Genomic DNA, 15,065 nt, shown 5'->3' with positions numbered 1-15,065 from the left:
GTCTAGTCTATAGTCTAGTCTATAGTCTAGTTTATAGTCTAGTCTATAGTCTAGTCTATAGTCTAGTCTATAGTCTAGTCTATAGTCTTGTCTATAGTCTAGTCTATATTATCTATATCTTATCTTGTATATAGAATATACTATACTTGATTATATGTAGTATAGTCCAGCCTTTTATCTAGTACAGTTTATAGTCTAGTCTAAAATCGACTTCCGGCGTCAGTTGAGTCTAAGGTGTTTAGGCAATTTGTTATAGAGCATTTAGCTTGAAATTGAACTTTAATAAAGACTGAACGAAACAAGCCTTTTAGCGCACAATCACAAAAACTAAAAACAGCAACAACAGAAAATCGTTTAGACTAGACAACAATTGGTTATTTAACAAAAGCAAAATAAAAAACATTAACAATAATAAAAAATAAATAGAATAATAAAGCAAAAACAAAACAGTAGCAGCAGTATCATGATAAAGTGTTAGAATTGTTTAATTTATGCTTCAGTAAATTCTGTAGGCTACATAAATATAACAACTTCATCTTCTCTTCAAGTTACTTCTTTTGGCGGCTACTGTTTTTTTGGTTGGAATTTAATCAAACAAAATGATTTGTTACTTTTTGTATAACTTCTTTCAACTACATATTTGTTCTTGTTAAATTTATTTAGTTTAAATCATTATAATTCTTAAGATGCGTAAGTTGCTGCTGTATCATTGTCTTTTTAATTTGTATATGTGTGTGTGTATTTTTATTGACTTACCCTCTTGGACCCGCTGTATAGACGGTTTCCTCAACATTACCCGTGGCTGGATTACGCGAACCATAACGACCTCGCACTACGTTGTCAGGAGTACCGCTGGCACTATGATAATAGCCACCAAAGTCATCATTTCGATGTCTGTTTGAAATTTATAATGAAAAAGTTAAATATTATAGAATAATAAAATAAAGTTATTATAATTAATAAAATGATAGTAATGATAAAATTATATTGAATTTTAAGTAATTATGTAATTTATTTAAAATAAACTTTAATAAAATATCAGATTTTTTTGAACGTGAATGAATGGATTATTATCAAGGACCTTATTTATAAACATTCATATTTTCGTATATATTTATTATTTAATTCATCTATTTTGGTCCTTGTAGATATAAGTAGTCACTAAATAAAGATTTTCTCTCTTCTGATTATCAGTATGTCTCTACTAAGTATTGTCCTTAGTATAAGCTTTAATACAAATTCTTTTTTTCTAACTTCTAGTCACTGGTCTAGCCTCTAACCTAGGCTCTAGTTTATGCGCTTATTTAGTTCATAATCTAGTCTCCAGTCTAATTAAAAGTCTACGGTCTAGCCAATCGATTTAGCATTAATCTAGACTCTTGTCTAGAGTTATCTAGTTTCTAATCTTGTCTGCTATAAAGTTAATTCAAGGCTTTAGTCAATCGACTAGTTTTGTATAATTTTATATCTATACTCTTGTCTACATTCTTTATTTTAAGCACTAGTCTGGATTCAGTCTTGTCTGTAGTACAGGATATAGTCTAATCTCTAATCTTCGCTCTAGGCCAAAATTTAGTTTTACTCTAGTTTAGATATCTAGCTAGGTTTTAGTCTAGACTCTAATACTAGTTAAGAGCGTAGACTCTATTCTAAGATATAGTTTATAGTATAATCTAGACTCTAGTATAGAATATATTGTAGACTCTAGTCTATGCTTTAGTTTACACATTAGTTTAGACATAAGCCTCTAGACTATGCTCGAGTTTAAACTCTAGCATAGGATCTAGTCTAGACTCTAGTCTTTTCTACATTCCAGTCTAAGCTCTCTTTTTTATCTATTATAGGGCAGGTCTATTATCTGTCTATACTTTAGACTAAGTCTTGCCCTCATGCTAGTCTATTATTATTTTTATTTATATTTTTAAGTTTAGCCTATAGTGTAGTTTTTAGTCTAGTCTTTACTCTAGTACGGAGTCTATAAATCTCTGTTTTAATCTCTACTCTAATCCAAATTGGAACACTAATTTCCAATATAGTCTTTTGTCATATCTCGAGTCTCCTGTTTCTGCTCTTGTCTATCCATTTCATTAAGATATAGTTTAATTTGCAGTCTAGTCTCCAAATATAGTTTTTTGTCTAGAGTATAGTTTAATCTTAAGTCTATGACCTAGTCATGTATAGGCTCTAGTCGAGTCTCTAGTCTATAGATCTAGTTTAATCTCTAGTCTAGTTACATTCTCTATTTTCTAGTATAATCTCTAGTTTTTATACCCTACATCACCAGTGAAGATAGTGTTATGAGTTTATACATGTAACGGTCCAAAATATTGCTCTAACACTCACTATAAAGCAAATATATAACTTTGTAAATCGGTGTATAGATGCCCACATGTCTATATACTAGATGCATGTTAGGTTGGGTTGATAGTATCCATCAGCCCAATATTGGTTGTATACTAACTTTAAGGAAAATATATAACTTTGTGTTTTGGGCCTGTTGTGTGCTCCCAGACTAGATGCATGTTGAAAAACAAATACCCATAGTTTCATGTTCTCATGCAGTCGTACTTCCAGAATAAGATAAATATTCTAATATATCTCCAAAAGTCGGCATAATACTCGATTATACTTTCTTACATCCTAGTCGACGATCTGGTTTAGTCTGTTCTCTAGTCTATAGTCTAGTTCCAGATTTAAGTTTCATTGAATCTCTCCAAACTAGTATTTAATTCAGCTTGCAAAGGGTTTACGTAAGATCCATTTATATTCTTTTTTTTAATTTATCACTTTATGAAATATTAAACGCGAATTCAGCATCTCGGTCATAAATTATATTTTAGAAGTTAGTATAGAGTTTAGTTTGTAAAAATATTTTTAGCATATTTTTAGGAATCGATCAAAATTTTTGTGAAAACTATAGCGTTTCGTAAAAAATTTACAATAATTTCTATAATAATTTACCAATTTGTAAAAGTTATATATTGTTGTTTTTACAACAAAAATAGCTTATACTTTTAGTTATGGGTAATTTCATGACAAGTTACCCAACTCTAAAAAATCGATTTTGACAACATATTACAAACGTTATGATATGTATACACGGTTGTTAGATCTTACAATGTTGACAGTAAAATGCGTAGAAAATGGCTAATAATACTGTCAACTTACAAATTTTGTCTTGCAATATTTTCGGAATGCTTTTTCTAACAACGTTGCAAAAGAAAAATTAAAAGTTCAGACGATTATTAGACATTTTCTGAACATTTTACTGACAATGTTGTTAGATCTGACAACCGTGTATCACGGCTTTTAGTACTATTGGATAAGTAGATCAGACACAAATAATCAGCTCTATCGGTTAAGAATTGCCGGACATAGAACGGGTCAAAGTTGGACATTTTGGTTATACAGGGTTTTATTCAAATGAGTGTAACTTTTCATTTGTTCTAGCAAAAATTGTCTAAAGAAGTTTAGATATTCTTTATTCTATTTCATTATTCTTTTCAAAAATTTTTTTTATTATTTTTTAATGTAAAACAATTTTAAATAATTATTTTTTAATTATTTTATTTATTTATTTTTTTTTTCTTGCAATGGGTCCGTGTTTTTGCTTAAAAGAAAGCTTATACAATTTCCTTGAAGTCCTATAGGGAGATGCGACTGGGATATCTATCAAAAAAGTATTTTTTAGCTCAAGAATGATTTTTGTTTAATTTTTGGCAGTTAATAAAATTTACACTTTATTTATTTTTTTTATTTAATTAATATTTTTTCTTTTTAAATATTTTTAATAGAAAGATTTTTCTTTACCCAAATCGATATGAACCATCCTCATTTATTGTATTGTATTCAATGTCACCATTAACCATAAAATACAAATTGAAAAATATCACAGCACTGCTAGAGAATATATAAATAGTTTTCGACATTTTTAAATAAATTTTCTTAATTTTTTTAACTTCAAATCCTTTTTTTTAATTTGACAAATCCTTTTTTAATGCATTTTTTCTTATAGAAAACACTTTTCCGTTTAAAATTGATTTAACGTTTTTGAATTTAAAGAAAATTAAGAAGAAAAAGAAGAACCGTAAAGATTAAGAACAATGAACAGACTGACTGCTTTCTAACAGATGCTTAACGTATTTAAATAAAAAATTCTCAAAACGATTTTAGCAGGAAAAATTGTTGATATAAAGTTTTCTCGTGTTGTTGTTGTTGTTGCTGTTGTACGTTGATTGTGTATGTTATTGTTGTTTGGTTTTTGCCCGTGCCACTTGTTTTGTGGTTGCTACTGCTGCTGTGGCCAATGTTGTTGTTATATTGTTTCACCTGACCACCCACCATAGCAAAAGTGAGGAAAAAATAACAACAACAACAACAACTTCCAAGCGTTTACAATAACAATAAGAAAATCGTTAAAAAAAAGAAAATTTACAATTCACAACTTTAATGTACGTTGAAAAATCTAAACATTTCAAGTCAAATGTTTTTTTGCTGTAGTTATTGTTGTTGTTTAATGTTGTTGTATTTTTCACCATTTAGTAGCATCTTAAAGTTTAAGTTTGCAAATTTTCTACCAGTTTTTCAACTGTTAAGGTGGCCAATGTAAACAACGTGCAACGAAGCGTTGCAATTTGAAGATTTTTTTCTGCTTTTGTTTTTTCTTTAGTCTAAGAAGAATTTGTGAGAGAATTTGTTCTTAGACGTTGCAAGCCGCTGCATGCAAATGCCTGCAACTGTTGGCAGTTAACAAAAAGTGTTAGAATTTGTTTAAATTGGGGGGAGATTGTTGTTTCTTTTCGTTGTTTTTATTTTTTTCAATAAAATTTCTTTAACAACATTTGCCATTACTTAATGCCTAGCAATGTAAATATTTACATACTTATTTTTCGTCTTTGTTGTTTTTGGTAGTTTGTTGTCAGGAATTTTTGTGGTTTTCCTTTTTGTCTTGAACAGCAACAAGATTAAACTACAACAAGATTCTAAATCTTAACAGCAACAAGCTAGAAAAAGAATTGTTAAGTGTTTTTCTATCTCGGACATTTTGTGGTAAAGTGTTGTTGTTGTTGCCTAGTTGTTTATTTAAAATGTTGCAAGCAGGATATTTATTCTTAGCCACTTCCATACGATAACCACCTCATGCAAACCCATTCTAAACAAAACCGTCAATTAGTGTTGTATTGTTCTTGGCGTTTCTTTTACGTCTTTTTGATTTTTTATTCAAGTTAATGTCAATGTTGATTTTGAGTTGGAGTGGAGTGAAGAAAAGAAAAAAATCATCTGGAAAATGACAATTTCCTTATAAGCTCAACACAAGTTTGTGTCTTAAGTCTTTTGTTTTTCTTAAACACTTCTTAGGTTGGAAACACATGCATACATACGTACGTATGAGTTTGAGCTGACTTTTTTTCAAGCAATAAACTATTTCCTTTTATTTCAGTTGTTGTCGGTTGCAATAAAAGAAAAATCGTATAAATCAAACTTCAAGAATTGAATTCATTTTTAAGATAAAAATTGTTTGTGGGGAAAAAATAAACTAAAATTCCTTTTTAGGAGAATTATGTATTTTTATTGATGTTGTACATGACCCAAACTTAATAATAAATATCTATTTTTTTATTTCTTTTTAATTTTAGATTTACAATACTTCTTCCTGTTCTATAAAAATTAAATACATACATTTTTGTGGTCTACACCTCGATAGTGGGTAAGTCCAAATATTTCTTTATATATTCACAAAGTTCGAAGCCCATCTAATGGTGGTCCCGATATATAGACCGTTCGGAAAAGTTCTTGATTGAACGTTCGTGGTTCACTTTCGCAAGTTTTGACACTTTTTAATCGTTTAAAGATTGAAGATTAATTATATCCTACATCCTAAAACTATACCGTAAAGTAAAGCTGGTTAATAAGTTTTTATTAGTAGATTAATAGCTTTAAGAAGTTAAATAATTATGTCCGACAGATATTACTTTTATGAAATTTTCTTTAATAACCTTGATATTTAAACTGAACTAAAATTGAAGTAGAACTGAACTGGAACTGAAAAAGAACTAAAGTAGAACAGACCTAGAACTGATCTAGAACTGATCTAGAACTGAACTAGAACTGAACTAGAACTGAACTAGAACTGAACTAGAACTGAACTAGAACTGAACTAGAACTGAACTAGAACTGAACTAGAACTGAACTAGAACTGAACTAGAACTGAACTAGAACTGAACTAGAACTGAACTAGAACTGAACTAGAACTGAACTAGAACTGAACTAGAACTGAACTAGAACTGAACTAGAACTTAACTAGAACTGAACTAGAACTCAATTAGAACTGAATTGAACTAGAACTGAACATGGACACAGAGTTATATATTCTGGATCCTTATTTAATTTTAAGACGATCTAACCACGTCCGTCTGTCCATATGACAGTCTGTTAAAAGTATGAAAATTTACATAAATAATACATCTAGGAAAGGTTTATTGGGTATTAACTTATTGGTCTACGGTCCATAATTGACCCTATCCCTATCGATATAAAGTCCCTTAATAAAGTGACTCTAATGCTCATTACTGACTCATTCATGCCTGTACAGCAATGAAATTCGACTTAAACCTGTTTTGTATGAGCCAAAATCTCTTTACTAACTTTTGTGGGGATAATCAACCCAGGCACCCGTTATAAGTTCGTACCCCTTTAGAAAATGACATTAAAGTTCATTACTGGCTCATAAATGCGAGTACAGCAATGAAATCTACCAACTTTTGTAACGATCGGTCTTTATTTGACCTACTGCCGTACAAATAACTTTACAGGTTCCCTATAAAAAATAACTTTACTGGTCGTTACTGGCTTAAAAAAGTAATATGAACAAAATAGGTCTAATAAATGTGAAAATTGTTTCGATATAACAAAAGCATTGATTCATAAGTATCGAAGTTTATTTAAAAGGAAACATTTCTAGTCGGTAATGGTTTGATGGTGGCCATAAAAGATTCGTCATGGTTGAAAATGACACTCTTTCTGTTTTAAGAATGTCGACTTCTTGTTAGAAAATTTTCAACGGATATGTGATGAGTTGTTATCAAAAATGTACTTATAATTGATGTTATTGTTGTGGTAAAATTTTTACCTATGTAGCTGTAATTGTTATTGTTGTTATAATTGTAAATTATGCAAATAATATGGAAAAAGTTTTTATTTTATAATTGCAATATAATTATACTTAAACTTCAAAAGCTAAAAATGAAAAACTATTTTTTGATTATACAGTTTATAACAGACAAACGTACACATATGTATATACTTACACATACAAATGTATGTATCTATTTCTCATACTCATATTCGTACTAATTACAGAACGAATGAAAAGAAACATTGTGTGAAGCTGAAATGAAAAATGAAAAATTATTATAGATATTAAGAAGTGTTCAGATGTGAAGTGAGTTTAAGTGAACACAGTTTTATTGCATTTTGAAGACACTGACCTAGACTGTTGTTCGTTCTGCAGTGCTGTGCTTTACTGTGTTGTGGTGAGGAAGTATAAAATTATTTGCCATAAACTAAAGAAAAACAAAAAGCAGCGATAAAATTTAATTTACTTGACTTAGATTTTTAAATTATTTTGAATAATAATAATAATAATAACGCAAGAAACTGTGACTAAAAAGAACGTAAAGAAAATTAGGCTTTTAACTGTATTAACATACTAACTGAATAACTTACTGACTGATAGACAGACAGACAAATAATGATGTTCGTGATTTCATTTATTCATGGAGAAGATAATAGAAAGAAATATTCCATTTTTTTTTTTTTTTTGTTAAACCAAACCAAACAGATTTTTTGTAACAGTTTTCTTTTTATTTATACTAACAATTTAAATAAATAAAAATATTAAATTAAAAAACAATTATAAGCAAATTATTAAGATTTATATTGATCCAAACAATAACCGGTTATTTGATCGGATATACAATCAAAGACATCAAAAGCCAAATCACAACTTTGTCCTTTTTCAGGCAGTTTTCTGCGATCCACGTGATATTTATTGGTCACAGCACGCAAACATAGATTCACCGATCTTAGAGTCGCCATAAAAAATCCATGTTCATTAACGCCACCTGAGTAGAAATCTACTAAACCGTCTAAAGTAGGCCAACCTTTTTTATCAATGGCATTATTTTTGGCATAAACACAATGCAATAGACACTGTAAAGAGAAAAAATTGTATTTTTACACAAAAAACGCTAATAAAATATCAAAATTAATAACAATTTTTTAAGTAATGTGTGAAAATTTGTTTAATAATAAACAAAAAACTTTATTAATTTGATGTCTATAAAAAACTTAAGAAACATTTTGTCAAATAATAAGCAGTTGTGATAAATGCCCTATACGCTTTCAGTTTAATTTAACCGAGAGATCAGTTTATAATATAGAATTTCTTTATTAAACTGAGATCTGTTTTATGAAAAGCAATCCATACTTAGTTTCTAAAGTCTAGTCTATAGTCTATAGTCTAGTCTATAGTATAGTCTAGTCTGTAGCCTAGTCAAGTCTAAAGTCTAGTCTATAGTCTAGTCTATTCTGTAGACTAGTCTATAGTCTAGTCTATAGTCTAGTATATAGTCTAGTCTGTAGACTAGTCTATAGTGTAGTCTATAGTCTAGTCTATAGTCTAGTCTATAGTCTAGTCTATAGTCTAGTCTATAGTCTAGTCTATAGTCTAGTCTATAGTCTAGTCTATAGTCTAGTCTATAGTCTAGTCTATAGTCTAGTCTATAGTCTAGTCTATAGTCTAGTCTATAGTCTAGTCTATAGTCTAGTCTATAGTCTAGTCTATAGTCTAGTCTATAGTCTAGTCTATAGTTTAGTCTATAGTCTAGTATAGTCTATAGTCTAGTCTAGTCTATAGTCTAGTATAGTCTAATCTAGTCTAGTCTAGTCTATAGTCTAGTCTAGTCTATAGTCTTGTCTATAGTCTAGTCTAGTCTATAGAGTATTCTATAGTCTAGTCTATAGAGTATTCTATAGTCTAGTCTATAGAGTATTCTATTGTCTAGTCTATAATCTATAGTCTAGTCTATAGAGTAGTCTATAGTCTAGTCTATGGTCTAGTCTTTAATCTAGTCTAATCTGTAGTAAAATCGGTACAAACAACTTAAATTGTCTATCACTACCACAAGTAGTTCTTCCTACAAGCCCTGACTTTCTGCTAAAACTAAGCAAAAATACCTTCGCATGCAATTAATGATTCTTCTTGAGCATCTGCTAAATTTTTAACTCATCTTAATTGTTCATTTTATTTCGACACGTCATTTTGCTCATTATTAAATTGAATTGTATATTTAACTATTGTTTTAATTATTCTATATAATATACATATTCCGATTAGTTTCATTATAATTCTCAACATTGATTTTAATTATTCTTTTTTAATCAAAATGTATTTTTTGTTAATGTTTTAAGATCTTAGATTTAAAATGTGCGTTTTTTTATTTGTTAAAAGCAAGTAATTAAATAATTTTTTTTTGGTATTTAAGTATAAAGTGGTAATAAAATAATTACTCAAAATTATTTTGTATTTTGTTTTTGATAAATGAAGATAAACGAGTTGAAAGCTGTAAACATTTTAATTTAAGAAAAATCATTTTCGTTTGTTTAATGTTGAAATAAATGAATTAAAAAAGAGAGAAATAGTTGATATATAAACATTAGACAAGTGCACGAAAAGCTTTAACACTGTCAGATGAAGATCACTCATTGTCTCGACTTCAGATCAGTCTGTAGGACAGATTTTATTTTATTGTTCGGATTGGATTTTATTCTATTTTTTGGTTCTATAGATAAAGATCAGTCTGTAGTGACAAGATCATTTTTTAGTCTCGACTAAAGATCAGTGTATAGTACCGACTTTACATCAGTCTATAGACTAGATTATAGGTTAGTTCATAGTCTAACTATAGATCAATCAATATTGCCTATTACAATTAGTCTCGAATTGAGATCTGTCAATAATCTCAACTATAACTGAGTCTATGATTTCGCATATGAATCACATTGTAGTCTCCACTATAGTTCACTTTATAGACACGTCTACAAATCAGTCTATAGTTTCGACTATAGATAAGTGTATGGTTAACGCAGTAATTCAGTGCTCTCGAACAGTCAAGTAGAGTCCAAGGACTCCATTTTGAAGTAGATTAGTGTATACTTTCTACTACAGTCTTAACTATAGATAGATCCATAACCTCCACTACCGATTTATCTGTAGTCAATTTCAATTTCTTTTCACTTACCCCCGCAATCCTTTTATCCTCCGATGGCACTAAAGTCGGATGATAAATACCATTTGAAATATCACCCACACGACTTATACGTCTCAATAAACGAATCATGCGACGTTGAGAGTTTGATGTATCCTCTTCAATAAAATACTCATAACGATCACCATCATCATCTACGATCACATCATCAATATCACTACCACTTATATGTGTAACAACATGTTCTTCACCTGACTGTGATGGTGGTGATGATGGTGGCAATGATTCAGTCCATGTTTCCGAATGTGTTGCTGCTGGTGTTTCTACAGTTTCAATAAGATCAATACTATCATCATTGGGATTGATGGGAGGATGAGTTTTATGGACCTCTTGTTTGAGTATGCGAAAGGCCTCTTTTGTATGAGAAAATAATAAATAGAATCTTATTGTTGTAATTTTAATAATTACTCGTTGATAAATTACCCAAAACTAATTTGTTTTTAACCTCTTCTTGACATTCTTTAATGAAATTTTCCACTCTTCTGGCAGTACGAGGAGGATTAAGACATTTTGTTTTCTAAAAATAAAAAAATGTTGAAGAAGATTATTCCAACTATTATAATAAATAAAATCGCATAATAAAACTTTAAGACATTTGCTCTAAATTGTAAAATTACATCACTAAAACAAAAGATTTACGCAACAAACTTTTTAGCACAAACCTTATTACTAGTCATATCGTAACTACGATAACCATATCCTTGTACGTTGATCAATGTCATAATCAAACCGATTACGTTTAAATTAAAAAATTGTATAATATTCATTATCAAAAGACCAAAACCGAAAACCACAACCTTTTACTTTAAACGCCTTATTACAAATGAAAATGAAATTTTACACAATTTTCCAAAGTCAAGTCCAACGAAAAATGTGTGAATAGATATTTATTAATATCTTTGTTTTGCTAATAACTTGTTTGGTTGGTTACGAAAACATATTTTCCAGTTTGTTTGCACCATTTTTCCTATGCGAATTTTACACATTGCGTTTTACAATTGCAGATAATAGGTATTCGACTCCTGCTACTATTACAAAATCTGCAAATGTTGCCGCAGCGAATCTAGTATTTGATCATCTTAAGTTATTAGTCATAAAGTTGTTGCAAATAGATACAAATAAAACACAAACAGGCAAATAAAACAAGTTGCATACGTAAAAAAGTGCAAGTATCGTGTAAAAGAAATTATTATACAAACTTTTCAATTCATCAATATATATTCATTTATTTTCAATATTTATAACAATAAATATTGTTTAACATAACATCTTGTGTTGCGTTGCCAACAAGTTGTATTTAGTTCAATGACAATTTTAAGAAAACCAGCATTTTCACATCCTTAGGCTGAATGTGTAATAAAGTCAGTTCAAGTTTAATGCATAATGTCAAAATATATACATACATACATGTATGTACATGAATATGTAAATACAACATACAAATGTATTTAAGTTGTTAGACAGATGAAAAGTTGTCTTCGGTAGTTTTTTTCCTTTTTTTAATACATGCTTAATAAAAACATTGAAACTTGTTAGATATTTAAATTTTTTGTAAATTGAGACAAAGAAATAATTATTTGGATAGTTTTAATTTTTGTATATCCTTTCCGGTGAGATCGAACAAACGTTTAAAGTACAAACAAAAGTATTTGTACGTTTGAAAAGGATTTTCAATCCCGAGATGACAGCTATCGGAACCTTTAATATAATAGATGTGAATATCTTAACTTGAGAGTGAAGTCAAGGTCTAAAGGGTTTAATGAACTAACCAACTAACTAATTAACTAACTAACTAACTAACTAACTAACTAACTAACTAAATAACTACCTAACTAACTAACTAACTACCTATCTATCTATCTATCTATCTATCTATCTATCTATCTATCTATCTATCTATCTATCTATCTATCTATCTATCTATCTATCTATCTAACTAACTAACTAACTAACTAACTAACTAACTAACTTACTAATTAACTTACTAACTATCTATCTATCAAACTAACTAACTAACTAAATAACTAACTAACTAACTAACTAACTAACTAACTAATCAGCTAATTTTGTTTACTAGTTTAGCGCCCAATAAAAAAGTTTAAACAGCTGATGCCAAAAAATTAATACAATTTTTATTAAAATAAACATTAAAATGTTCAATTTACATCAGGGATGGCATAATTGGTACGATGGTACTTTTTTTTGATACTATTTGATGTGCCAAAGGACCGTGATACTCCCGAGTCTTATTTGATACTTTCTAGGCTACAATCTCAATATCTGATTATCGTTTAACCAGTAGTAAATCTGTATGATAAAATAATTTTTACTTATACCCACCATCAAAAAACACATCAAAATATTGGTCATAGACCCATATATAAATGCTGGGTCCTTAATAAATTCTAAGACGATCTAGCCATGTCTGTCTGTTTTTTGAAATCACGATAGGGACACACGGGAAGAGCTAGACAGTTGAAATGTCGCATAAGTATTCTATATTGCCAACGTTTGCTTGGGATTGAAAATGAGCAATATCGGTTCACTGTTTCGAATAGCCCCCATAGAAGTGGACCTACAGAAAACAGCTTCAACGAGCGTAACTGCTTTGGCAGCAGTATAGCGATGAAATTCGACATAAAGAAGTTTTATATAAGCCAAAATCTTTCAACCAAATTTGTTTAGGATCGTCCATAATTGACCTATATAAGGTCCCCTTTAATTTAACTTTAACACTCCTTACCGGCCGGAAAATGTGAGTATAGCGATAAAATTCGGTATAAGTAAGTCTCTTACTAATCAAAACCTGTCTTCCAATTTTTAGGATCGGCCATTAAATAAAAGTTGTAGGAAACAGCTACTAAAGTTATACATTATTGAAATTCTCTTCATATTATCAGACAAAATGTTAAAATAGTCGGAACCCTGAGACTAAGTAAGACGCTTCTATAAGATTATGAATATATATTTATAAATATATTTCAGAAATTACAAACTTTTAGTAAAAAAAAAATATTTTAGTACTTTGAGATCCAAAAAAGCACCCTCTGAAATATTTTTTGATACTGAGACAAATTCTCTTTTTCCATCCCTGGTATACAGTATGGGCACTTCACAATACATTTTTATACCCTACACCACTATAGTGGGGAGGGTATTATACGTTTGTGCTGATGTTTGTAACATACAAAAATATTGGTCCAATACCCACCTTAAAGTATACCGATCGATTCAGAATCATTTTTTCAGTCGATTAAGACATGTCCGTCCGTCCGTCCGTCTGTCCGGCTGGCTGGCTGTCCATGTAAACCTTGTGCGCAAGGTACAGGCCGCAATTTTCAAGATAATTTGATGAAATTTGGACCAAGCATGTTTTTTGGCTTATTGAAAATGGTTGAAATCGGTCCATTATTTCACCTAGCCCCCATACAACCGTACCTCCTGATTTGAACTTTTTATGCTATAATTACGTCAAATATTCGGCTATCTCTCTAAAAATTGGCACAAATAAGTTTTATATAAGTATAAATTTATATAAGTATAAATGATCGTAAGGATCGGCCTATATTTGACCCTAGCCCCCATACAAACCCCCCTTCAAAAAATGACTTAAACGTCTAAAATTGACTTGTAACCATTTGTATCGCAATGAAACTCAACAAAACTAACTGTTATTAAGAAATATATCCTTTTCCCAAATTTACCGAGGATCGGCCCATATTTCATCTATATAAAGCCTTTTTAGAAATTTTACTTTTTTATGAATAAATTTCTTAAACATTTTGAAATTATGGTAATATTTAACATAAAAGTTTCTTTACAAAAAATAAAAATTTTATAATAAGTAAAAATTTTAAAAATATACTCATGGTGTAGGGTATTATATGGTCGGCCATGCCCGACTATACTTTCCTACTTGTTAGATTATAAGTAACTGATTAACAAATCGACTTTTAATTAAAAATTTAACCATTTTTTTAAAAAATCAGATTTAGATATCAATCTCCATTTCATTCATGATCTTACCCTAAAACGTTGGGTCCGATTTGCAACCAAACATCTAAAAATTGTAAAAATTACAAACGGCATGATATACTTAACTTTCTCACAAAGGTGAAAGGTATGAAAAAATTGCCGTATAAATGTACCACGTGTGTAAATAGAGTAAAAGTAAATACAGCTTTTTATAATTATTATGTAAGCATTTAAAAAATGTATTATTTATTTACTTATTAATTAACAAAAGCTTAACTTATAATTATTTTCTTTATAAAAATTTAATTTGTTTCCTTGGTAATATTGAATAGATACTTTTTAATAAAAATCCTATTTATAAACTTCCTATATAAACGCAAAATTAAGTTATATTTACCCCATGTTATAACCAACATGAGTTTCATATCCAGTAAATTGATTTACTTTTTAATAATTTTACAAATAACCAATTCGGTAATTTGTAATACAGAGCTTAAAACAAAAACTGACATCTATAAGCAGGACACCAAAGTTGGATTTATAAAAACCAAATATAAACTAAACGATTATGGTTTGAAAATCGAAGAAAAATGTAATACCACCAATTTATTGTTTACCCATGATGGTCTAGTTAACAGCCAACTTATCTCCGAAATACAGCGCACAGTGGTATAGGAAAAAAAAAAGAGGGAAATAATTCGGTAACTTCTAAACGGTTAATCCGATTTTAATGAAATTTGGTATGCACAAAGAGGAGGTGTT

At 29.5% G+C, this 15,065-nt stretch overlaps 2 protein-coding genes across 2 annotated transcripts in view; both read right to left on the bottom strand.

Annotated features, from left to right (window-relative positions):
- The window catches only part of LOC111683423, a 27,722-nt gene extending 23,763 nt beyond the window's left edge, over positions 1-3,959 (bottom strand). The window contains exons 1-2 of the mRNA XM_046952802.1: positions 3,811-3,959; positions 757-894 (exon numbers count right to left, since the gene is read on the bottom strand). Coding sequence (XP_046808758.1) covers positions 757-894; positions 3,811-3,929 — 257 coding nt within the window. The 5' untranslated portion in view covers positions 3,930-3,959. The remainder of the gene's footprint in view (positions 1-756; positions 895-3,810) is intronic.
- A 3,882-nt stretch (positions 3,960-7,841) lies between these two features.
- LOC111687385 lies at positions 7,842-11,149 on the bottom strand. Its single transcript, XM_046953030.1, has 4 exons — positions 10,991-11,149; positions 10,752-10,845; positions 10,302-10,681; positions 7,842-8,211 (listed from the first exon to the last, which is right to left on the bottom strand). The coding sequence occupies exons 1-4, from the start codon at positions 11,093-11,095 to the stop codon at positions 7,927-7,929; spliced, it is 864 nt and encodes a 287-aa protein (XP_046808986.1). The 5' UTR covers positions 11,096-11,149; the 3' UTR covers positions 7,842-7,926.
- Positions 11,150-15,065: the final 3,916 nt, after the last annotated feature.

Source organism: Lucilia cuprina, chromosome 5, assembly GCF_022045245.1.
Source record: "Lucilia cuprina isolate Lc7/37 chromosome 5, ASM2204524v1, whole genome shotgun sequence".
Classification (NCBI taxonomy): domain Eukaryota; kingdom Metazoa; phylum Arthropoda; class Insecta; order Diptera; family Calliphoridae; genus Lucilia; species Lucilia cuprina.
Note: the sequence above shows the minus strand (reverse complement) of the source record. Positions and strands in the feature narration are given on the sequence as shown.